At 42.5% G+C, this 26,430-nt stretch overlaps 1 protein-coding gene across 1 annotated transcript in view; it reads left to right on the top strand.

Moving 5' to 3' along the window:
- PLCL2 (phospholipase C like 2) overlaps window positions 1–26,430 on the top strand; it is a 191,041-nt gene that overhangs the window by 85,562 nt on the left and 79,049 nt on the right. Inside the window, exon 2 of the mRNA XM_036849869.1 lies at window positions 23,545–26,031. Within this exon, the coding sequence (XP_036705764.1) occupies window positions 23,545–26,031 (2,487 nt within the window). The remainder of the gene's footprint in view (window positions 1–23,544; window positions 26,032–26,430) is intronic.

Raw genomic sequence — 26,430 nt, 5'->3', positions numbered from 1 at the left:
GCATTGACAAACTTTCTCCTCTTTCCTTTCCTCCAAGGAGAGAAGCTACTCCACAGCTGCATATTCTCTTACCAGAAAATCAAAAAAAAAAAAAAAAAAAAAAAAAAAGAAGAAAGCCATAGTGGAGGTTTCTAAAAATGAAATCCATTCTTCCTTATTCAATGACAAAAATAAACTTAATCTGTGAATATATTTTTAGTTTGATATAACTCTATCTTCCCCCTTTTCTACATTTCTGTATTCTGTGTAGATACTAATCTGATAACCTATCATTAGTGGGCCTTTGGGTTGTTTTTCCGTAGCAGTGGCATTTTTTTATGTCATTAAATGTTTTGTATTAATTTAAAGATGATATAAAGCATATATTAAAGAACATTTTGAAAAACAATCCCTCTAGGTCTCATCCCTCCCACACAGCTATTTTCACTCTTGCATGTTGCGTTCCAGGTGTACACGTATCTATGTAACAACATAGATGTTGTTAAAGGATGCTTTCTGTTTTGTTCAGGGTTTGACTTGTCATGATCCAGTCTCTAATCTACCTACTGTCATGAGGATTTACCAAGGCCCGACCACATTAAAAAGAACGTCTGTGATTTGCAGCCATGGTTCAAAGCAGAGCTAAGTGACTCCCGTGAGAATAAAATGGTCCATATGGGATAAGAGCTTCAGCATCTGTAGACTATGCTCTAACCAAATGAGGTGACCAGAATTGTCCACTACTGGCCACTCATTTTATAATGCTAGTAAGGACTAAACTGCAATGATTTTAATAAGGACAGAGAAATTCTCATTGTAAAGACTTTTTCTACTTTATCCAGAAAAGTATTCTAAAACATTTATAAGATACATTTGAGCAAATTCTTATTCCTTAATTATCATGAGATATGTCTAAGGCTTCCGTTGCATTTTGGAGTCACATATTCAAATGCAATGATTTTGTACTTCATTGTAGGTCAGCAGCAAACTCCATTTTTTTCTGTATGCTGTGAAGACATTTAGTCAAAATGTGAAAGCTATTTATTTTCAGCGATTTAGGTAAGTTGTTATTTACAACCAAGACAGGAAATGGGATAATTCTGTGGTTTCTGCCAAAAGCCATTTTATTATTTCTCTTCATACCTAAATGTGTGGAGGGTTATTTCTTTTCTAATATGTAAAGCTTAAATAATAAAGCCCTATTGACAGGTGTTGAGACTTGTTTTTAAAAGAAATGAGGAATTGTATAAACAGCTGATTTTTTTTGTAAGATTACAGCTTTTTTTAAAGAAGAAGTAAAGGTCTAATAATTCTAAGAATAAAAATAACTTCCCACTAGCTGTTTTCACTGGCTCTTCCTTTCTATTTCACCTATTGATTTTGCTTAGTAGACATGTAATTGGTTGTAAAGTACTGAAATTTGGGGAAAATAAGGTTTTATTAAATAATAAATCATTTCCCTGGTTATTTGATTGTAAGCCTTTCTTTGTGGACAGGAGTGTTAGAGATTGCTGTTTCTATGTGAATCTTTTCAGGGTTTACCTCTTTGGATAATCTACTTGGCTTCTGATCTCCATAAATTAGAACATAACAACAATTCATAATTGACATGGAAAGTCAGAAAGAAGAGGATGTCACCAATAAGGGGAAAAAAAGGGGTTATGATTTAAGAATCAGACCCATCCTTAGCAATTTCAGGGATAAATGGGTTACTTAAAAGAAGCTAAGGTGGATTGCTTTCGTGAAGTGGAAGTGCAAGTGGGTTCATTCCTAATTTTTGGACGTAGGATTGTCTCTTTTGCAAAGATAACTTTTCATGGAATTTCTTTAGTTACTTCTCTTCAGTAGAGGATGCAGTAGCTGTGGCTGTGTGTATTTTGGTTATTTTAAGGCTCAGGAGTCCTAGGAAGCCTTCCCTGGACCCGTAGGCTGGGAATGGTGGCTCCACCCCGAGTGCCCGCAGCTCCCTGGGTGTGCTTCTATATTACCTTCTAATCACGGACTTTTGAATTGTTATTCCTGCCATCTCCACTTGACTGTAAGGTTTTTTAGTACTTCCACTGTACCTGGCTCATGATGCTTTAATTATTGTTTGTTGAACTGAACTAAACTAAAAGCCAAAATAAAAAGCATAAAAATATACTTGATGAGTATACTATTTCGTTATTACACACATTGAAACATGGAAGGGTGACCATGAGGGAGACTTTTGGCTTATTGCTCTACTCCAGTGTCACTTTTCGTTTATTTCCTTAGGGAACCGAGTGATATAGTGGTGTCTGCGCTAAATTTGCGTACTCCGTGTGCTGTTGTCCCACACAGGGAATGTGTGAAAAGGATTTAGGGTTGTGGCGTCTATACGACCTGTGCGTGGGCAATGCCAAGAGTGAAAACAGCTACTCTGCGGTGCCCCGGAAGGCACTTTATATGAACTCGCTCTCAGTGCGGAGGCACATGCGGGTAACATCCAGATGGCAGTGAGGCACAGGAGAGTGTTAGCCTGTTTGGAGCGGCAATTTCTGAGGGCTTTGCAGAAGAAACAGAGTTGGTCATCAACACTGAGGGACACTACTCACTATTCCTGGTCACCCCTTAGAGATACCAGGAGGAGGAGAACAAAAACTGAGATGATCCGTGGAATTATGACATCCTGAGCGGTCCATGAGTCTGAGCAACCCTGGAGATGTTGATCGGAGCAGTCAGTGGAGCGAAGACACTGGGAATTCCAATCCGCGGGAGAGGGGCCTTGTCCGACCACAGACACAGTCAGAGGAGCTCGAAGGAGGACCCAGCCAGACATCTGCCAAGCTGAGTTGAATGACCCCGCAAGTCAAGAGAGAAGTTACGGGAAATGATGTTGAGCTACCTATACCTTTGTCACTGCAGACAGCTTTCCTAGCCTCCCTGAACATTGGGTTTCTTTGTAGAAGGTAGAAGGCAATGACATCTGCATCTTGGAGCGGTGTGGGGTTTTAAAGAGGTGTCCGCGTGATTCACCAGCACTGGGCCTGGCGTGACTGACTGTCCACTGTGTTAGTTCCTTCCTGACCTTGCAGTTCTTCTAGAGTGAATCACCCACAGATGGAAGGGCTCTGCCCCTCTGGTGCTTTAGCTCCTGTTTTGGGCATGGTAGAACTGTCTTCAAAGCTCTAATAGGGAAAACCAAATAATAACCTAACCATCGACCAAAAAAGGGTCACGTGTTAGAGAAACTTGGGCTGGGGGCCCAAGCTGGTGATAGGCTTTCAGGTTACAGCAGCCCTTATTACATATAAGTTATTTTTCACAGCAATACATGTTTAAGATTTACAGTTCCTCTATCTCTTTGCTTCAAAACTGGAGTGTCCATTTAGTGCAGAAAGCCATGTGTTTTTAAGGGGAATTGGAGGAAGGAGGCTGACATATGTGGGGCTTCTGAGTGCCAGATTCTTTCCCTTTCCCTCCGGTACTTCATTTGACTCACGGCAACCCTGTAGAATAAATTGTTATCCTTGTGTAAGGGATGAGAAAATCAAGGCAGAGAGAGGACGAATCTAGTAGCCTAAGGTCATGAGCAGCTAGGAGGCAGGGTCAGAATTTGAACCCAGGTCTGCAGGTGTTAATGCCGGTGCTCTTTATCTGAAATGCAGAAAGGCCGCCTGGAGGGAGAGGTTTCAACGACAGGACAGCGGCCCCTCGGCACCGGCACCGTGAGCGTCTGGGAGGCCGGGCTACAGGCTCCATGTGACCCAGGGCCCAGCCACGCTGGCACAGGGCAGACTCTGCAAAGATTTACTGAGTGAATGAAAGTCACAAGTTAAGGTACAAAACTAATTACTTTAGCAAGTGACAGGTTGTCAGCCATATGAATTTTGTCATCAGCATTGTCGAATTACTGAAAGATATGTGACACGTATTCACATAGGCTCCACTCTGTTTAAAGGTCTGTGTTATAGTTGGACAGTATCTGAAAAACTGACACAAAATAAAACTCAAAAGATGTCAACAGTTTTTCAGATGACTAAAGAGACACACGCTGCCTCTGGAGAAAAGTAAACTGATAAACCTAAAAATAATCTTCTAAAAAGTAATGATATAAATTTCGATTCATGTATTCTCCACTTCTTCTCCCCGAAGTTTAAATGTTCAAAAGTTGCCATTTTGGAGATTTTTAAAAGCACTATGTATTTGCATGTAAAAGACAGCACAAACAGCTTTCAATCAGTTAGAAAATTAAAAGTAAATGTAATAATTTAAGAACTAATATACTATGCCAGTTCTTGGCCAAATAAATGAAGCTATTAGCTGTGTGTTTTGTAAGAATCTTGTAAAGAGCTAGCTGAATGCTGGTATTTTAATTCGTGACCATAGACCCATGGATTCATCAAGCCTGGGATGTGATGGAAATTCTGCTAGGTTGAATAAATCAAGTTTTGTTTAACTGAGGATTTTTCACTAAAGGTAAAAAGTCAATTACTATGGCCATGGAGCTATTACAGTTGGTTGAATCACCTCAGTTCCCCCTACCCCGATAGACAGGAGCTGTAACAGGAGAGCCGGTACAGTGAGATGCCTTTTCCTTGGAATCCATTTGGTCAAAGCGTATTTAGAACTAGCAAAAACCAATAAGTGCCTTCCTTTAGCGCTAGTTGACTGTTCCTTAGAAGTTCATTTCACAGTCTTAATGAAGATACACCAAGTAGTTTGCAATTTCATAAACTTCTGTTGAGGCTGCTCGTTTCCTTTTCTTGAGGGTAAGGGAATGCCTCTGGAGCTTTGTGAGAAAGCCGGGGCTGACAAGTGGCTGCAGTCTGGGTCGTCTTTCAGGGGACGACAGTGTTGGTGTCAAAAGGAACTGGATGTTTATGATTTCTGTACCACAGGTTGGAAGGAGCTACCATCTTTCCTTGGGCTGATCTGTATTGTGTATTAGTTCTATAAATAGTGCAATTTTGTGGCTTCAGAAGCTACAGATTATTTTTAAGTGGTTATCTTGACTGAGCAAGTTAATTTGTATCAACTAGGTGAAAGGCAAATGTAATTTGCATTTATTAAGCCTCTAAACCGCCAAGTAAAACATGCTTTTAGTAAGCCTGAGGGGGAAAAAATCATCATTTTCCACAGATTACTTGGTTGAAATCTTAGTTTTTAATTCCTTTTCAAGTTATGTCTGTGTCTTAGCATACATCACAACTTCTTACATAATATCAAGCCTATGAGGTCATTTAAATAGTATTGGATGATTCATTGCGGTCATGTATTATGGAGATCTCATTAGGACCGTTTTTGATTTCTCTCTCCCCAGCCCCCTTTTTTTCTTTTTTGGAGGACAGTTAACCCTGCTTTTCTCTTTGTGTATAGTGTGGCTTTGGGGGTGATATGAGGGTGAGTGAACATTGTGGGATTTTTTAGCAATGATGTTCATTTGTAATTTTTTAAAGTGTAAGACCCACAAAATGTTATTCCAAGAAGCTTATATTGGCCTTGCTTGCTTGCTTTTGTGAGTGACAGCCCGTCTTTCCAGCCATTCATTCCTGAGTTCAGTGAGGAAATTTGCTGAGGGCTTGCTTTGGGCAAAGCCCCGCACTAGAAATGTCCTGGAAGCCTGGGGCGCGGGGCGTTGGAGTTAAAATATGACTAGGCCCTCTCATCAAGGAGCGTGTCACCTAGACCTGCTCTGTCCTATCTGTTAGCCTGGGAGCCTGGCGGTTAGTGGGTGCTGCTGTGTGGTCGGTCAGAATTGAGCTGTGCTCTAAGTGTGTCCCGTGCTCCCTTTCAGAGGCTCAGTAAAGGCGAACGATTTTAATTTTTATATCGATTACATGTGGAAATGATAGTATTTGGGGTTAAAGAAAATGAATTATGAAAGTTTATTTCATCTGTTTCTGCATTTTTAAGGTGGCTACTAGAAAAATTTTAATTACAAATATGACTCTCGTACTTTTTGGCCGCTCCTAAGCGAGACAGTGTCTCTGCCTCTTTCCAGTGATGTCACCAAGGGAAAGTGTCCATCTACCCAAAGATCACTCAGTGTTTTCCCCATAAATACTCATGTTTGTAACCACAACAAACAATAGCAGTCAGAGTATAACAGGATAGGAAATCAGAGCATATATTTCTCAGTAGCTCTTTAATTAGCCCATGATTATGTAAATATGTGGTGAGATAGCACAGTTTTTTCTTTCACAAGTATGATTAAAAAAAAAATGGTAGTAAACACGAAACCAAGGTTCCCATCTGCTTCGAATTGAAATAAAAGAATGAAAGGGGGGGAGGGGCCGGAGAGCCATCCTCCTGTGAGGCTGGCAGCCCGTAGGGAGCGAGGTCCAGGCGGCCACTTGTCTGGGGAGGACTCCGGCAGAAGGGAAAGCTCTGACCAAAGCCTCCTAAAATGCTCACTGTAGGAGGGAACAGCGGTGATGCCGATACCAATAGTAGTGATAAGATCACCACATGAAGTCCACTGACTTAGGGCATGGAGGGCTTCCGCAGGCACGCCTGCCCTCTCCGGTTTAACACTGCGCGGGCAGTCCTAGGCGGCGGGCACTCTTTCTAAAGCCCTGGGCCAGGGTTACCTACACGGGAAGTTGCGGTGAAGTCAGCCGCAGGCAAGGCAGCCGTGCCGTGTGCAGATACCACGGGGACCTTTGGCCAACCCCCTTCCCTTTTGCTGTAGGAGAGATAAGCGTTCGTGAGCTCCCAGAGAGCCTTAGGAGGAAGCTTTGTATAAGTTGTACCCATTTAGGTCCCTGAGTTTAATTTGGGTGAGCTCCTTTTGCGCTGACCAGTAATCCCAGTAAGTAAGACTTGAAGACTCATAAGGTAATGGAAAAGTCTTAGGAAAGTCAGCCTCCGCGGTGCTTTCACATTTATTTTCTCCTTCGTGCCTTGCCAAGCCGTGTCAAGCAATTGAGGGCAAGTAATTACTTTCCTCATTTGATAAAAGTAGCGGCTGAGGTTTCAGGAGGACCTTCCCAAGGTCACAGCCGGTCCCCTGGGATGTGGGAGGACTCAGCGGTGGCTGGCGGAGCAGGTCGGCCCGGGAGAGGGAGGGACAGGCCACGCAGCCTCGGGGCCTAGAAGCTGTGCACAGCCAGGTCCTGAGCAGCTACGGCTTCAAGCACTTAATCCCTCAGGGTCAAGACAGAAAAACAGGACTTCCCTTGAGTATTTAATCTAGGGAGTTGTTACAGCTGCTGGAAGAACCACGAGGCCAAAGGGGGAAACAAGGCCACCCAGAGGTGAGTAAGTGCAGAAAACCATCCCAACCTGCAGGTGGAGGGACGGGAGCAGCTCGGTGCTGAGCCCGGAGGCCCTGGGGACACAGAGTGCACACGGCCTCTGCTGACCTCTCCCCTGCAGGGAGGTGGAGGGAGAACCAGCCAGCTTCGCCCCTCTTGCCCGGCCTCAGGCCCCGCCAGAGCCTCATGGGTGTCACCCAGCAGGTACCCAGCTGACTCGGGGGCTGAGGAGACCTGCCACGAGGACCAGCTCTCTGCCACACGGGGCAGAGCGGGGTTGGGATAGGAAGCTTGCCATCTGCCTGGGAGAACTGTTGCGCCTCTGAAATGGTGGGATGATAGGTCCTGCCTCACAGAGTGGAGGCCTCAAAGAGATCATGTTTGTAAAGTTCCGTGCATCATAGCAGCTCAGCAAAGGTCAGCCCACCTCCCTGCCCCTGTGGACGGCTGCAGTAGTTGCCGTGTGGCCCCAAAGCTCAGGTGTGTGACAGATGAGACTGACTTAGATCCTGACGGTCTCTCTGACCACTGCGTGTGTGGTCGCAGGTTATTCTAGTCGCCAGCCTTACTTCACTCTTCTTTCTTTCTGAAATTTTCTCCCTTCTCAATTAATTCGTAAAGAACATCAATTCATAAAACACCCACTGCATTACCTAACTGGAGGACACTTCTGCCGCTGTCCAGGAGTGCTGGGCTACAAGAGCGAGGGCTGCTCAGGCGGACTGGTCCAGGCCGTGTAGAGGGTTGATTTTCCCACATTCCTAATCCTGTCTTATTTTGAAAAGCCCTTGGTCTCAAGTTTTAGTCTTATTAAATTAAAAACATCCCTACAGTAACGCTTTTAAAAGCACAACTAAATTACTTGAAAAACAAATTTATAATTGGAATAAACGTGGTTCAGCTAAAACTCCAGCTCTTTCCAGAGAACAGAATGTGATTTCTGTGTTGCTATTATAATTTCCAGTCAACCCAAGTGAATTTTACATCCTGTTTGGTTTGGGGGAAGAGGGGAGATGCATCAAAGCAGATTAAAAGATAAACTTTTAGCAAATCTAAGTTTTAGATGCATTTCTCACGTGCCATGAGCCACAGACTAACTCAGCAACTTTACATTTCTGAACCTGGAGAGTTGGGTTTTGAGGTGACCACAGGGTAGAGAGTCCTAGATTGTTGATGGTGACACGTATCCCAGTGATGATGTCATATGTGTCTAATACATCATGTTTTGATTTAAAGTGAGAGCCACAATGCACATCCATTTGTTGGGGGGCGGGAGGGGGGGAGATGCGATCCCTAGAAGAGCTGATCTGTGGTCTGTTGAGATGGTCGGTTGGAATGGCACAGGCATCAGCTCCCTCCCCCTGCCCTGCACCAGCTCCGAGAACCCCTGCTCCGTCCACCTCCCATGCGCCCTTCTAACAACTGTATCCCCTTTGTGAAGGCTGCCCTGCCAGTTGCCCGCTCTCCACAGCGCTCCCCCACCCCCACCCCTCCGTTCATCACATCCAGCAGATCGTAATTCCCATTTGTGTCTCGCTTCCCCTTTTGGGGGCTGCACGGGGCCTGCCGTGAGGTTTGCAGGAAGGCCTGGGCCAGTGAGAGTCATGGGAGAGCAGGGCTCTGCATGGCTAATAACAGCTGGTCTGATTGTGCCCCCAGATCAAGGGGCGCCCCAGCCGGGAGCTGGGCAAGGACTTACGGGCCAGCCAGGCAAGCTGGGGACGGGGCTAAGGGTCCATCCCCACAAAGGAGCGGAGGGTGGGGAGAACCGTAGAAGCCTCGGGAAATAAATAAGCAGCAGCCATGAGGATTAGGCCGCCACGCCCAAAGGTGCACGTGGCTACCCTTCCACTGATTCAAGGCAGCAAGACTAAGCCCGACCTCACCACAGGTAGAGCTGGCTTCCCAGCCTGGTAGCATGGGCTCTCAGACTGGACAGAGACATGTCCAGACAGACCCAACTGGCCCGCCTGCCTGCCTGCCTTCCTGCCAGTCAGGATGGGACCATCCCTGAAGCTGAGATTGGACTTTGGTTACACCTGAATCTCCAGTGCCTGGCACTTAGCAAGGATGTCACACTTTTTTAATAAGGTCGCTTTCAAGGAGGGTGAACACCTGTTTCACTTTGCCCAGGACAGCCCCTGTTGTGGTGACATATTTATTAATAATTCCCATTATCACGCAGAAGTGCCCCCGTTTGATGTCACTGCCCCGCGGGGAAATAGAGTCCAGCGGTTGCTGGTGGTTCCAAGCATCCCCGTGGTCTGTGGGTGCTGCCACCCCCGTGGGATCCGTCGGGCACTGCTTCGCTTCCCAGCGCCTTCTCTCCGGAGCCTTCTCCGTAAGAGCCGGGGCCTTAGGGACTCGGTGCAGGGTTGCAGAATGGAAGGGTCACCTTCGAAACTCAGAAATCAAAGCACTCTTTGGAAGTGGCAGTTGGTGTCACAGCCAGATTCTTGGAATAAGGACCACATCTTGCTTAGTAAGGGCTTTTGGGGATTTGTTTGCAAGTAGACCTAGAATTAGTCCTTGTTATTACTCCTGGATAACTTTAATGAAATAAAATACAGTATAATTAAATGTGGTGTTTTTAGCTTGTATTATCTTAACTTCATGTAAAATCTAGTCATGCCTGATAAATGCCTGTATTTCACTCTCACACCAGTATCCTGAAGCATATTAATAAAAAGCCCTTCTAGTTCCAAATCTCAAAACTAAAGTCTGCAGCATGTACTTTGTAGGATGGCTCTAGCTTCTTGGTTTTGTAATCGATACAACTTGATACAGAGACCCCTGTTAATAGTGTGTTCTGTGTTGTATTATTTAAAACATGAATCAGGTTCAGGAAGCTGTATTTAGGATGAGTTTTGTACCTGCTGCGTGAATTAATTGTGCACTTGGTATCCTGTCATGTCTCTCAGTGGTTGCGGCTTACAGCAATGAGGTCTAGAAATGGTGACACAAGATTTCACTGAAGCAGTTAAATTGCTTTAGTCACTGGCGGCGTAGGCCATTTAAAAATGCATTAATGGTGAGATTTTGCTGGGTTTTAACACTGCTTTTCATTTCAGTTTGGTGAGCTAATTAATTTGGAAGGTTCTCGTGGTTTTAAAAGGGTATATATACGCTGATTCAGGAGAATGGCAGGACTGGACCTTCTGCCATTCAAACTGGCATTGCTCTGTTTTCCAAACGCTCTCGCTTAATCGCTTGAGTCTTAATGGATTCCTGCCATGTAAGCATTGGCATTTTTATTGATTTCTTAACCAAAGTGTAGCTTTTAATTTAAAAAAAATGGAGGGCATATTTGTGGCACTTCAGCAGGTGTTTGTGTTAGAAAATCTGGTATTTGCATATAACACCTCTGTGTAGAAAAGTGGTAGGTTGGAAATTGACTATAACTTAAAATTTTTTCAATAAATAAAAAATTTCAATAATAAAACAATTTTTAAAAACTTACTGTGGTAATCATTTCATGATGTATATAAGTGAAATCATTATGTTGTATACCTTAAACTTTTACAGTGCTGGATGTGAATTAAATCTCAATAAAACTGGAAGGAAAAAATTTCGATTATGACAATGTATACTGTAACATTTTGGGATAATCGTAACTGTTTAAAGAGTTCTTTTAAAAGGATACAGGTTTCTATCTGGTGTTTGAAATGGTGAGCCTTTAAGTGGTAATCTTTGAGTTCATTCATTTATTCAGGGAGGTTTATAAATATTTAAGTGTTATTATCCTTTAGCTCAGTTTTAGGCTGTGAAGGCAGAAATACCTACATGAATGGGCTGTTGATTCTCAAGTTATAAAACAAATGAGGCCTTTTTTATTTGTTGACCTTTTAAAACATGTTGTGAGTTGTATTTGCACACACAGGAAAAGTGCACTTGATTATGAGCTTTGTACACATTGGTATTTCTCCGTCTGTAGCTCAGGAGCACGTGCTGCACCCAGAGGAGGTGCCGAGTCCTCTCCCTCAGGGCTGCGGCGTACCTCTGCAGTGTTCCCCGCAGGCCTCATGCCAAGCCTCCTCTTGCCCGCCTCCCCTTATCCTGTCCCCAGGCCCCGTGAACTTCTTCGGACATTGCAGGCTCTTTCTCATCACATGTCTTTGTGCATGCTGTTCCTTCTGATTAAACTTCCCTGCCTTTACATTTCCGTCAGGATCCAGCTTACAGTCACCCCTTGGGGTCCCATCTCCTCTTGCTTTTCCAAGGACTTTGCTTCTTCAGAGATCTGTTCCCTTCTCCTGCATCATTAGTTTCCCTTCCTCACGGGACAAATCCCTTCAGCATGGAACCTGCTCTCATGTCTCCAATCTGAATGAAAAAAGAGACACACACACTCTAACTACCAATTCCTTTCCCTGGCTCCTCCTTCACAGAGTTAACTGCAGTCACTGTCTCCATATCTCATTAATCTTTGTCTCCAGCTCATCCCAGGAGGCCTTCTGGCCTTTGCTACTACCCTGAAACTGCTCTTGCCAGGGTCACCAAAGAACTCTGCCAAATCTCAAACATATATCACTAACTTACATCAAAGAATGCATTAAAAAGGGAATAAAGAAATGAAAAGACATGGGACATATAGAAAAGAAAAAGTAACGTGGCAGATGCCAATCCAACTGTATCAATGATAACATTAAATGCGAATGGATTAAATAATCTAATCAAAGGCTGAGATTGTCAGACTGGATTTTTTTTTTTAAAAAAAGATCCAACTATATGCTGTCTACACTTTTGATTCGAAGATTCAATACAAATATGTTGAAAACAGCAAGGTGGGAGAAGATATATAGTGCAAACGGCAACCATAAGAAAGCTGGAGAGGCTATGCTAATATTAAGCATGCTTTACTTTCCTGACCTTACCTCTCAGAAGCATCACTGACTATTCCTATTTAAACACTTTATTTCATGGCTGCTGCAATACCACAGTATTCTGGAGTCACTATTACATTTCTGGTTTCTGCTTTCTTGCCTCTTTTGCTAGTCCCTCTTTCTCTACCCAACCTAAAATATTGGGATGCACCAGATTAAATGCTAGGCCATCTTTTCTGTCTCTCCTCCTTCACTAGGTAATCTCTTGTGGCCACCAAGGTGCTATGGCTTCCAAATTTACATCTGTAGGCTTGACCTCTCTCCAGATTTCCACATTCACATATTTAACCGCCTACGTGACATCTCCACTTAGATATCTAGAGGCATCTCAAACTTATCATACTCAAAATAAAACTACTAATTTTACCCCCCCAAAAAACGATTCCTTAATCTTCCCCATCTAAATAAATGGCACCATTATGTGCCATTTAATCAAGCCAGAAACTTGGCAGTAATCTTAGATTCCTCCATTTCTGTCATGTGCTGTGTCAATCCATCAGCAAATGTTGTCAGTTCTAGCATTTATATTATCTTGAAGCCATCTACCTCTCTCCATCTCTGTTGTCACCACTGTGGTCCCAACTACCTCCTCAAATTCATCCTTTGTATTTCTGTGGTATCAGATGTAACATTTCCTCTTTCATTTCTGATTTTATTTATTTGAGTTCTCTCTTCCTCTCTTTTTTTCTTGGTGAGTCTAGCTAAAGGTTTGTCTGTTTATCTTTTTTTAAAAAAAAGAAAAGAACAGCCCTTCGTTTCATTGATCTTCTCTATTGTTTTTTAGTCTCTACTTCATTTATTTCCACTCTGATCTTTGTTATTTCTTTCTTTCTACCAACTTTGGGCTTAGTTTGCTCTTCTTCTTCTAGTTCCTTGAGCTGTAAAGTTAGGTTGTTTATTTTTAATCTTTCTTGTTTCTTTTCTTTTTTTATAAATTTATTTATTTATTGGCTGTGCTGGGTCTTTATTGCTGTACACGGGCTTTCTCTAGTTGTGGAGAGCGGGGGCTACTGTTTGTTGCAGTGCACGGGCTTCTCATTGCGGTAGCGTCTCTTGTTGCGGAGCACGGGCTCTAAGCATGTGGACTTCAGTAGTTGTGGCACATGCACTCTAGAGCACAGGCTCAGTAGTTGTGGCACACGGGCTTAGTTGCTCTGCGGCATGTGGGATCTTCCCAGACCAGGGCTCAAACCCGTGTCCTCTGCATTGGCAGGCGGATTCTTAACCATTGTGCCACCAGGGAAGTCCTCTTGTTTCTTAATGTAGCCATTTATTGTTATGAAGTTCCCTTTTAAAACTGCTTTTGCTGCATCCCATAAATTTTGGTATTTTGTGTTTCCATTTTCATTTGCCTCAGGTATTTTTTTCATCTTTGACCCATTAATTGTTCAGTGGTATATTGTTTAATCTCTGCATATTTGTAAATTTCCAGTTTTCTTCCTGTAATTGATTTTTAGTTTCATACTATTGTGATTGGAAAAGATACTTGATATGATTCACTCTTAAATTTATCAAGGATTGTTTTGTGGCCTAGCATGTGATCTGTCCTGGAGAATGTTCCACGTGTAGTTGAGAAGAATGTATATTCTGTTGCTTTTGGATGGAATGTTTTGTACATATCTGTTAAGTCCATCTGGTCTAACATGTCATTTAAGACCAGTGTTTCTTTATTGATTTTCTGTCTGGATGACCTAACCATTGGTGAACGTGGAGTATTAAAGTCCCTTACTATTATTCTGTTGCTGTATATTTCTCTCTTTTGGGTCTGTTAATACTTACTTTATATATTTAGGTGCTCCAGTGTTGGGTGCATACATATTTACAGTGTCACATCCTCTTGTTGGGAATACCCCTTTATCACTGAGATACTGATTCATCAGAAGGAGTTACTGTTCTGACTGCTTGAATTGGTCCAGCCAGCCATATAGAATATAAGATATGGCCCATTCCTTCAAAACTTGTACTTTCCACTTGAGGAGATAAGGCTAACCCACATAAAACAATTGGAGATCTGAATAGGACTATAATTAAGTGTTAAATTATAGGGTAGAGACTATAAATACTGTACAAGTTTGGAGAAGAGACAACATTGAGGGCTGGACTAGTGCAGGCACATGAATGGCTTGGGACTTAAAAGAATATTTTGTAGAAAGCTGAGTTTTCCTTTCTTATGAATTTTTTCTCTTTTTTTCTGATACTTGCCCACCTCCCACTAATTTCATATGCAAATAAACCATTGGGTTAAAAAAAGGCCCTTGGAAGGTTTTTTTTTCTCCCTACCAGACAAGATAGAAAGAAAATAATAAACAAGAGGATGATAGAAAATACTGTTGGTGAAGCAATTTTCCTTTAAAATTTTAATTTAAAAATAACTGTGGAAATATTAAAATTCCTGACTGAAAGATCTACTGTTGTTTCTTTTTTATGGTGGATATAGCCCACGGCAGTAGCTTTGCCTGTGTATGGATCTCTATGGAAGCTTTTCTTTTGACTCTTGACTATCCCTGAACTACCATCATTTTCCTCTCAATGCAGTGACAGATTTAAGGATTAAAAAATGAGGAAAATAAATTCTTCCTCCTAAGCTACTCTGAAGTAGTGAAGAACCAGTACAATTTAGGGGGAAAATTGTGACTGAGAAGGTACTCTTAGAATTGATTGTATTTGTAGCTAAGAATTCACATTATGTAATTTGACTTGCATACCTTTTAAAATTAGGTATGATTTACCAGTTATTAACAATTAGGTTATGTAACCGTATCTCAAAACAGCTCTGCAGTATAGGAAGTCGAAAGGCTTTAGAATGTGCTAAATAAGGAATTACCATATACACAGTTGAGAAATACTTACAGTTTTCACCCCAAAGTGGACCACTTAAGTACCATTATTATGGATTATAAAATAAAATTCATTAGCATCAGTATTTTCACTGGAATGTAAAGTAGTGCTGGTGTAGTTTGTAGGGCCTCAGTGCTCACCCTTAAGTTTTTTATTACTGGAGAAAACCAATGAATTTTATTGCAGTTTACATTGGACACAGATGTAGATGATGGTTTTGTAAATTTACTTTGAATAAATATCTCAGTAGTAGTGAAAGTGTATCACCAAAAGAGTGTGGTTATGAAAGTATTATATTCTATTTTGGTCCTCTGATTTTATAATTAAAGACCCCAGTGTTTTAAAGACAGGTGTAACCCAATACATCGAGTGACTTGGAAGCTTTAACCTGACCTTGAAAACTTCATTTTACAGGAACTGGAAATTTGTTTTCTTTACATGCAATTGTTTTGAACACTGTAGGAAATAATATGGGAGCATGAAGTAGAAGGAATCATCTGAATAATTCTGATCAGAGAGTACCCTGGGTAGTCATTTGGTTATTTTTTAGAGAAAACTATTATGGGGATCATTGCCTCAAAATTTTTTATATGTGAATACTTATACATGAGTTAAATTGTAATTGTCACTAAATTGATGGGATTTAAAATTAACAAATGACTTTAAGAAATGGTTTACTTCTTTGTTCTTTCTCGACATGGGGATGCAGCCTTCTGAAGCTTTATTTTGAGAGGGCATCTGGCTATTTTTGACAGGTTCTCAAGGTATCTTGGGCATCACATACGTTTGGTCATGCTCAAAAGTTCTGTGGTAGCATTAAGTAGTGGCCCCAGTTAAAAAAGACCCAAAGAGAGTGATGTTCATTCTGTTTCTTCTGGGATGGGGCTAACTTTCCACAAATCCTAAGTGATCAGAGTATTGCATCTACACATTTATGACAGTGTTTCTTTTTATTCTTCTTTCATGAAGAAATCATTTCAGTCTGAAATGTATTTACTGAAAAGTGTCTAATGTAGGGTGTATAAAACTTCAGGCAGCATTTAGAGCACTTTCCCAATATGAACTCATTCTTATCATTATAACAACCCTATGAAGCAGGGACTATAAATAACATATGGGGGGTGTGGGTATTTTTTTGATCTCTATTTTATAGGTGGGAAAACTGAGGCATAGAGAACATGCAATACTAGCTTACATCTTGTGGCCCATAGCATTTCCACGGGTGATTCTTAAACTAGAAAGTTTATGAACTGCTGGATTATTTTGTTCTACTTTGGAATAAAGAAAACCATTTCACAGTTATAAATAAGAGCTCTTTCTGTGATTGATTGATTTTGCTGTTTTTATTAGCAAAATTCCATTATATATCCATAAATGATGTCGTTTTCTCTTTCCCCTCTCTCAGTTTGTCATTTCTCTTTTGGATAGCCTTAAAATTTCCTTTACAACCCTGTAAAACATTTATCCTTTGCCTTTAACACTTAAGGCTGACATTCTTAGGAAATGATAAACCTTTTTCTTTGCCTTCTAAAATTTATGTTAATAAAGCCAAGATTCTAAACTTCGTAGAATGGGTTTACAAATTACTTTCAGAATCCAATCACAGTTTTATGGAGACTCTGAAACTCACCTGTGACCCCTTAAAGACCTACATCTACATTAGGGACACCTTCGTCTGGGGAAGCAGAGGGAAATTTAGGGAATACAGTCCTTTAAAAGAGAATCACTTTTCCCATTAAACTATTAAGCTGGGTCAAGTAGACATCCTGTGGTTAGATGTAAGTAGATCACCTGTAATCCATCTGAACTGTAGTTCTTACCTACATTCCTCTGTATCTCACTTTCTTTTTTACTCTGGATACCTTAAAGCTTTTCTCTTTGTATTTATTTTTTCAGCAATTTGACTATGATAATATAGGTCTAGGAGTGTGTGTGAGTGTGTGTGTGTGTGTGATTGTGCTTGAGTTTCTTGGATCTAACTTGGGAAAATTCTAGGACATTATTTCTTCTTCTGCCATATTCTCTCTTTCTTACCCTGCTGGGACTCAATTTTCACATATGTTCTACAGCCGCTCTGGGATGCACTGTTTTATGTTGTTTCACTTTTTAAATCTTTTTGTGTTTTAGTTTGGATAATTTTTATTGACACCTCTTCAAGTTCACTGAATCTTTCCTTGGCTATGTTCAGTCTGCTTATAAGCCTATCAAAGGAATTCACCACTTCTGATAGTTGGGGTTTTTAAATAGCATTTCCATTGGAGTCTTTTTTTATAATTTCCATCTTTCTGCTGAAATAGCCCATTTGATCATGAATATTGTCTACTCCCACCCCCAGATTATTTTGTATATTAATAATAGTTGTTTTAAAGTTCCTGTGTGATAGGTCTAGGTCACCTCTGAGTCTGGCTCTGTTGATTGCTTTGTCTCTTGACAGTGGGTTTTTCCCTTACATTTTGTGTACGTGTGTGTGTGTGTGTGTGTGTGCACGCACGCTGTAATTTTTATTGAGTGCTAAACATCATGCTTAATAGAGACTGCGGTAAATAATATTTATGCTCAGAAATGAACATGCCTCTTCTTCTTCTAGGTCATTAATGTTTGGGGAAGTTGAGTCAATCTAGTCAATAATTGATCTGGGTTTATGTTTTGAGTTGCCATTGTTACCTTCAGTGTACTGCTGGCTTCAAATTCCTCTACCTGTGGGCCACCATAACCGTGTGTCTAGGTGGGGACTGGGGTCCTGGAGGGTTTACTCATGGTTCCTGCTCTGCCATCTGCTTTCATCTGCAAAGGCCTGTGTCAGAAAGGGCTCTCTTTCCACGGTCTTATGCCTCCTCCGTGGTACACTGCCTGCTCCGCGGTGCCCAGCGTCGGCTGGAGCCGGGGATTTCTTAGTCCTCCTGGTCTAGTTTCAATCTTAGGCAGCCCTGTGCACCTGGGCCTCAAGGGTGGGACCTTCTGGGCATTCCTGGCCTGCTCCCCAAGGCAGCCAGACTCTGCCTATATCTGTGGTGAGTTTCTTCCCCTCTCCTGGTGGTAGTAGAGTTCTGCTTTATTGGTACAGGCTCCTGAGTCCAAGGGCCAGTAGATCTTTGCTTGGCTGCGGAAGGAGATGGATTTTTCTTCTACCCATTCCCCAGTAGCCCAGGGAGAAAGCGGGCTTGCTGCCATTCCCCCAGTGGCTTAAGGCTTTTGCTTCGTCTGAGAGGAGGGTCGGGGAAGTAGCAGAGTTTCATGGTGTCCCCATCACCTGCTGCATGCCTGTGTCCTGGAGAGGGGCTCTCTCCTGCTCTGGCCCCAGTCTTTCTCAGGAGCAACCTGTGAAGGCTTTCATGTGAGTACAAACTCTCCCTGTGTCTGGGGTACCCAGTTGCTCCAAGCTGATATAGTAGTCCACACTTGGCCTTTAGGATTTCCTTAAAATTTTAACTGATTTCCTTTTTAAAAATTTATTTATTTATTTATTTATCTATTTTTTGTGGCTGCATTGGGTCTTCGTCGTGGCACACAGCCTCTTCATTGTGGTGTGCAAGCTCAGTAGTTGTGGTATGTGGGATCTTAGTCCCCCAACCAGGGATCGAACCGGGGCCCCCTGCACTGGGAGCACAGAGTCTTAACCGCTGGACCGCCAGGGAAGTCCCTTAACTGATTTCTTTTATGTGCTTCCATGGTGGACTCTTCCTCCCGTGCTCTACAAACTGTGAAACAGTGTCTGTGTCTTCTCTCTCCTTGGAGGGGTTTTTCACTCCTTGGAATTCAGTTCCCTTGTGATCACAGTTCTCTGATGGGTATAAGAAAAGTTGTGATTTTATTGATAGTCTGGCTTTTTCTTGTGAAGTGGGAGTGATGTTCTCTCTTGGCTTTCTGCATCCTAAGCTGTCATCTGAACTGGACTTGCCCACATTTGGGACCGTCCAGTCACCCATAGGTTCCCAAGCCATTAGCAGATCCGTGAGGAGAGCATACTCAGGCCAAGCAGCTTTCTGTTACTTGCAGTAAAGGGCCCTTCCATGTGAGGGGGAAGCAGCTTTTGACCATACCTAGCTTTTCTTCAAGTTATTTTATTCTTTTTCAATTCATCTGATTTTATAAAATGACCTTCAGAGTGACTGTTTTTGCTCCAGATCCTTTTTTTTTTCTTCTTCTTTTTTCCTTTTTGCTCATCTTGGAGAACACATCAAAGCTTTAAAGATGTATGAAAAAACCTTGCAAGGTAACCCTGATGTACCCCGGCATGACTTATTCCTTCAACTCAGAGCTATTGTTACTGAGCTGAAGAAAGGTCAGGCCTTGCTGTGCTTGTTTAATGGGCCTCAAGTTGTTTCTGGGGTTTTTTGTTTTGTTAAGGATAGAAATTTTTTTTTATTTTTTAACATCTTTATTGGAGTATAATTGCTTTATAAGGATAGAAATTTCTTTAACCAGTGTTTCCAAACTCTCTTTCATCCCAGACTCCCTTCAATAAACATAAAGATCTCATACTCTTCTTTAATGTTACTTATACATCAGAGTAAATAACTGGACTCAAAACAAACCAGAAGGATAAAGGGCTGCTCTGTCTTCAGGCTCCATCCCCTTTGTTAGGGCACCGTGTCAGTTTCTGCCAGCGTATTGAATCTGGAGGTTGATTCGTCATTTTCTCGTGGTATATATTGAGAAACAGTCAAACAGAAAATGGAAACAAATCAGTTTAGAAATACAAGAGGAATGCAGTAGGACCCAGCAGGCCATGCTGTCCCAGCAGGACATCAACTCCTGGGCCTTGAGACCAGACTCCGACTCCTCAGACGGGTTTCCTCTTCTCTAGAAGGTGCTACGGTAGTTGCATCAGACCCAAGCACCTTGTTGCTGGCAAAGAAGTGAGGCCCACCTATTTGCCACCTCATTTCAGGATGAGAATTTATGAAATTGCTCACGCCCATTTATGAACTGCTACCTCTGAAATACCCCAGATGGTCATTTTAAAGGCCAAAAGGTAGTGACAAACTTCTGTTAAATAAAGTAGGCAGTCTTGTTAGAAATAGGTATGTTTTTCCATTGGGTTCAATGTGGCTACTTCTGTTTTTATCGTTAAATATAAGTTCTATAAACATTTTTGTTCTTCCTGAGTTTGCTGTGATGCAGAAAAGCTCGCTTAGCCTCTTGCTAGGTCATTGCTTTCACAATATTCCTGATACAAAAATGTTATTCTGTAAATAAGCGTTGGTTAAACATATAAATGAATCTTTAAGCTTCTGTCCCGTTCAAAATTTTATGATGCTTTACCTAGAATTCAGAATTTCAGGGTTGATATGGAGGTGGGTTCTTTTGGAAGCTGCTGGACGTAACTTTTGTGTTTCTTCTCTTGGTATTAAGAAGTGCTGATAGCGCAGCAGAAATGCACCAGTGGACCAAGTTTATCTACATGTTGTGGTTTCCACCACTCGGAAGCTTTAGGTGATGAGTACTTACAACATTAAGAGCCAGTTCTGAAACATCATCTGTACCATTTTAAAAAGTATTTGGAGGGGGCTTCCTTGGTGGCACAGTGGTTGAGAATCCGCCTGCCAATGCAGGGGACACGGGTTCGAGCCCTGGTCTGGGAAGATCCCACATGCCGCGGAGCAACTGGGCCCGTGAGCCACAACTACTGAGCCTGTGCGTCTGGAGCCTGTGCTCTGCTACAGGAGAGGCCGCGACAGTGAGAGGCCCGCGCACCGCGATGAAGAGTGGCCCCCGCTTGCCACAACTAGAGAAAGCCCTCGCACAGAAACGAAGACCCAACACAGCCAAAAATAAATAAATAAATAAAGAAGCTTTCATTAAAAAAAAAAAGTATTTGGAGGCATCTCCATCTAAGCAGAAACTTACGTTTTTTTCTTCTGGTTTTAGGTGATTAGTGCATGTAAGTTATACATATTTAGTTTTCCTTTAGTAAAAAAAAAAACTGTATGTGCAGCACATATAGTTTGATCACTTTTTAATTTTAAATTTAAACTAACTAACATTAAGACGCAACATAGAAAATAGATTCCAACTCTGCTGCCGACGGGCTGCTTAGCTTACGCGAGTACGTGCTCACTGCTGGGCTAAAAAGCGAAGGCTAGGTGGAAATATGTAGGATGGGATAAAGATTCTGGGACAAAGCCAGGCAGGTTGGGGGCCTGGGTCTCCTGCTGAGGAAGCCCAGTTCTCCCTCCCTCTGCCTTCCTCTTCCTCTCCTCTGGGCTGTGGGGGACCAGCTTGCCTTCACATCCACCTGTTGCTTCCATCCAGTGATGAGGGCCAGCTCCCGCCTGCTCTGTTGGTCTCCAAGCAAGCACGCTTCTCTTTTGATGTTTTCTCATAGCTTTTTCTGCTAGCAGGGAAGGAGAGACAGACCTTTTCATTCAGGCCTCCATGTGCTGAAGTGGTAGTCCAGTATTAATCAATATGTTGAGAATGACAGAATAAAAGATTACACTGTTGAGAAAATGCTGTATATATATTTCAATGAATAAATGGATAGGCATCTCCATTTATCTTTGTGATTCCTTTTACTAGTGGCAGCTTTGAGATATAATTTATAAAAATTATAAAATTCCCTCACTTAATTAGTATGTTGTCTTTGTTAAAGGTAAATATGTATTTTAAAGGTAAAGACAACCCTCATTCTGAAAAATAGGAAATTCATGCATATGTTTCATACCCTTATACATGGCTGATTACAAATTTAATTTCATGCCAACTTGCTTGAATAGACAGAATACAATCTAAGTTTTAGGGATTGGAACAGCTGTAGTATTCAATACAATGTATCTTATAGATACGATTACCACAGCTTTAATGTCTTTTGCACTTTATTGCTTGGAGGATACAATTATAAAGAAATACTCTGCCTTGTGGCTTTTATGTTTCATGTTGGCATTCAGATCACAAAAGCCTCTTTGGTTCATTTTGAAACTTTGAGGGAAATGATACCTGTATGATTTAAAGTTTAAGCTTAATTGCCTTCTGCAAATTGCTTTTGGAAGTATAGGTAGTCAAAAAGTAAAAGTAGTTTTAAATTTCAGATGCAGAGAATAGCATAATCACTTTTTTAAATGTAGAGGCTTTATTCAAAATAGATTCTCTTGGGGACTTCCCTGGCGGTCCAGTGGTTAAGACTCCACGCTTCCACTGCAGGGGGTGCGGGTTTGATCCCTGGTCAGGGAACTAAGACCCCACATGCTGCGTGACACGGCCAGAAAAAAAAAAAAAAGATTCTCTCAGAGCAGGAAAGTTAGAATGCCTTTGTACAATACTTTGCATGCTCTTTTCTTTATTGCATGAAAGTCATATAAAACCAACCTCCATCTCTATTTCTTATTTATGAATATAATGACTTACTGAAAATTTATCACAAATTTCATATGCCTCCTGAAAGGCAATGTCGAGTTTTAGGTTAAAATTGTGAAAGATGCTGTGAGGCCATTTGAGCAATTTAAAATAATAATAATAATAAAGGCATCTATACAGGGAAAGAACTTAAATGCACACATAGATGTGGCATCAGCTCCTTGAGGTGAGCACCTGCTACATCATGCAGGAAAGTTGAGGAGTGCATTATTGGTGATGCAGACTGCTGTAGAAATAGATGTTGCCTGAAGTTTTTCACTTGGTAGTGTTACTAGTCTGTTAACATTGGAAGGACTTAGGTGACTTGTTCTAAACATTCACCTGGTGCATGGGAGCAGGCTTTAATAAATCCAACTCCAGAATTTTAGAAGCACCTCTAGCTGAAATCTGGGCCTCCCACCCAGACTTAATACAACGACAGAAGTAAAACCATATCTATTTGAAGTGTTTAGGACCGTGACTAATCTAATACGAGGCTCTGAAGAGCCAAGAATTGCCGCTGGAATTTCAGTTTCTACTCACGTAACACATAATTTAATGGTTCATACTTAGTTTCCAGAAATAGTCCAGACAGCTTAGTGAGTCCAAGTGGTTAGAGAGTGGTTTTAAACTTTATTGTACATTCCCATCACCTAGAGTGCTGCCTAAAATGTAAATTCCCGGGTACCACCTCCTGGAGAGCTGATCCCATGAGCCTAGGAATCTGCATTTTACCCAGGTAACCCAGGGGATTCTGAGGAAAGTGGTTTAGTGACAACCTTTCGGGAAACACTGGTGTAGGAGGTGTATATCCAGCAGGGCCTGCCTCGTGGGTGTATTACCGGTGCACTGTACAGGCCCCATACTCAGGAAGGCTGTGTAGTTGGCTTAATGCTCTTCCATGGCCTTCTTAAAATTCTTAATTTCTGAACGAGGTTGTTCATTTTCCCCTGCATTTTCACTTTCCCCTGGGCCCTGCAAATTGTGTGGCCAATTCTCTATGCGAGCTTTTATTATGTATTACTGGAATTGGGTTTCTTGATCCTCATGGGTTGCAATAATTCAATAATGATTTTTTTTTTTTTTTTTTACCTGTCTGTATTAGGCTGTAAATGCCAAGGCCACTTCTAAGCTTTAGAAGTGAATGAGTATCATTCATTATAGAACATACAATTGGAAATCCTAAGAGTATGATGTTTTCCCAAGGAAATTAAATTTTTATTCCTAGTCTTGAACATAGAAACCTATGTTTGTGTTATCCTAATACACTATGATTTTTTTTCTCCTAGGATGGTACAAAACAGAAAAGAGAGCGGAAAAAGACGGTCTCCTTCAGCAGTATGCCCACGGAGAAAAAGATTAGCAGTGCAAGTGATTGTATCAATTCCATGGTGGAGGGTTCGGAACTCAAAAAGGTTCGCTCCAACTCTAGAATTTACCACAGGTATTTTTTACTGGACGCTGACATGCAGAGCCTGAGGTGGGAACCATCCAAGAAGGATTCTGAGAAAGCCAAGATTGATATTAAATCCATCAAGGAAGTGAGAACGGGAAAAAATACAGACATATTCCGCAGCAATGGCATTTCTGACCAGATATCTGAAGACTGTGCATTTTCAGTCATCTATGGAGAGAATTATGAGTCACTCGATTTGGTTGCCAACTCCGCAGATGTTGCAAACATCTGGGTCACGGGACTGCGGTACCTAATTTCTTACGGGAAACATACACTTGATATGTTAGAAAGTAGCCAAGACAACATGAGGACTTCTTGGGTTTCACAAATGTTTAGTGAAATTGACGTAGATAACCTGGGACATATAACTCTGTGCAATGCCGTGCAGTGTATCAGAAACCTCAATCCTGGTTTAAAAACGAGCAAAATTGAGCTTAAGTTCAAAGAACTGCACAAGTCCAAGGACAAAGCTGGTACTGAAGTCACAAAGGAGGCATTTGTTGAGGTTTTCCATGAGCTTTGTACTAGACCTGAAATTTATTTCCTTTTAGTTCAGTTCTCAAGCAATAAAGAATTCCTTGATACCAAGGACCTTATGATGTTTCTTGAGGCAGAGCAGGGTGTGGCACATATAAATGAGGAAATAAGCCTTGAAATTATTCACAAATATGAGCCATCCAAAGAGGGTCAGGAAAAGGGCTGGCTTTCCATAGACGGGTTCACTAATTACCTTGTGTCATCTGACTGTTATATATTTGATCCAGAGCATAAGAAGGTCTGTCAGGACATGAAGCAACCCTTGTCTCATTACTTTATAAACTCATCTCATAATACATACTTAATAGAGGATCAGTTCCGAGGTCCCTCTGATATCACAGGATACATCCGAGCTCTAAAAATGGGTTGCCGGAGTGTTGAATTGGATGTATGGGATGGGCCAGATAACGAACCTGTGATTTACACTGGCCACACCATGACCTCGCAGATCGTCTTCCGCAGCGTCATTGATATTATTAACAAGTATGCATTCTTTGCTTCAGAGTACCCTCTCATCCTGTGTTTGGAAAATCACTGTTCTATTAAACAACAGAAGGTCATGGTTCAACACATGAAGAAAATTTTAGGAGACAAGCTCTACACAACCTCACCCAGTGCTGAGGAATCTTACCTGCCATCCCCAGATGTCCTGAAAGGGAAGATACTCATTAAGGCAAAGAAGCTGTCTTCCAACTGCTCTGGAGTAGAGGGCGATGTTACTGACGAGGATGAAGGGGCAGAGATGTCTCAGAGGATGGGCAAGGAGAACGCAGATCAGCCCAACCACGTGCCTGCCAAGCGCTTCCAGCTCTGCAAAGAGCTGTCCGAGCTGGTGAGCATCTGCAAGTCGGTGCAGTTCAAAGAGTTCCAGGTGTCCTTTCAGGTTCAGAAGTACTGGGAAGTCTGCTCATTCAACGAAGTGCTTGCCAGCAAATACGCCAACGAGAATGCAGGGGACTTTGTCAATTACAACAAGCGCTTTCTCGCCAGGGTTTTCCCCAGTCCCATGAGAATTGACTCCAGCAACATGAACCCTCAAGATTTTTGGAAATGTGGCTGTCAGATCGTGGCCATGAACTTTCAGACCCCGGGACTGATGATGGACCTGAACATCGGCTGGTTTAGGCAGAACGGGAACTGCGGCTACGTGCTGCGGCCGGCCATCATGAGGGAGGAGGTCTCCTTCTTCAGCGCCAACACCAAAGACTCCGTCCCAGGAGTCTCACCCCAGCTCCTTCACATCAAGATCATCAGCGGGCAGAACTTCCCCAAACCCAAAGGATCGGGTGCTAAAGGCGACGTGGTGGACCCTTACGTCTACGTTGAGATCCACGGGATCCCCGCTGACTGCGCAGAACAGAGGACGAAAACAGTGCACCAGAACGGAGACGCTCCCATCTTCGACGAAAGCTTTGAGTTCCAGATCAACCTGCCCGAACTGGCCATGGTGCGCTTTGTGGTCCTGGACGACGACTACATCGGCGATGAGTTCATCGGCCAGTACACGATTCCCTTCGAGTGTCTGCAGACGGGCTACCGCCACGTGCCGCTGCAGTCGCTCACCGGCGAGGTCCTCGCCCACGCGTCTCTGTTCGTGCACGTGGCCATCACTAACCGGAGAGGAGGCGGGAAGCCTCACAAGAGGGGCCTCTCTGTGAGGAAAGGGAAGAAGTCCAGGGAGTATGCGTCCCTGAGAACACTGTGGATTAAAACTGTGGACGAGGTCTTCAAGAACGCCCAGCCCCCAATTCGGGACGCCACCGACCTGAGAGAGAACATGCAGGTACGGCGCGGGGGCTCGTGTGCGCCTGCGCGCGGTGTATGAGTCTATTGGAGGGTTTCTTTAAACAGTCGTATCTCTGATCTTAAATACTTTGTAAATTCCCATCGCTTGTAAGAATGTTTACCGCCGATCTAATTTTTTTTTTATCATGTGAATTTCCAAAACGGCAGCTGGGTATTGAACACACTCTATGGGAATGAGACAGCCTTGTTGCTGAGTCCACACCCGTCCTGGTCCCTGTTAATCACCAGGGAGCAGTCCCCCGTCTTCTCTAAAAGCGCACGTGGGAATCTCTGGTATTTCTGAATATTCCTTAGCTGGAACACACTGACGTCAAGCCCATGAAACTAGAGGGACACGTTCCCGTCCTTTCTTGTGGGGCCGTCATGCTGCGGGAAT

Source organism: Balaenoptera musculus, chromosome 4, assembly GCF_009873245.2.
Source record: "Balaenoptera musculus isolate JJ_BM4_2016_0621 chromosome 4, mBalMus1.pri.v3, whole genome shotgun sequence".
Lineage (NCBI taxonomy): Eukaryota > Metazoa > Chordata > Mammalia > Artiodactyla > Balaenopteridae > Balaenoptera > Balaenoptera musculus.
Note: the sequence above shows the minus strand (reverse complement) of the source record. Positions and strands in the feature narration are given on the sequence as shown.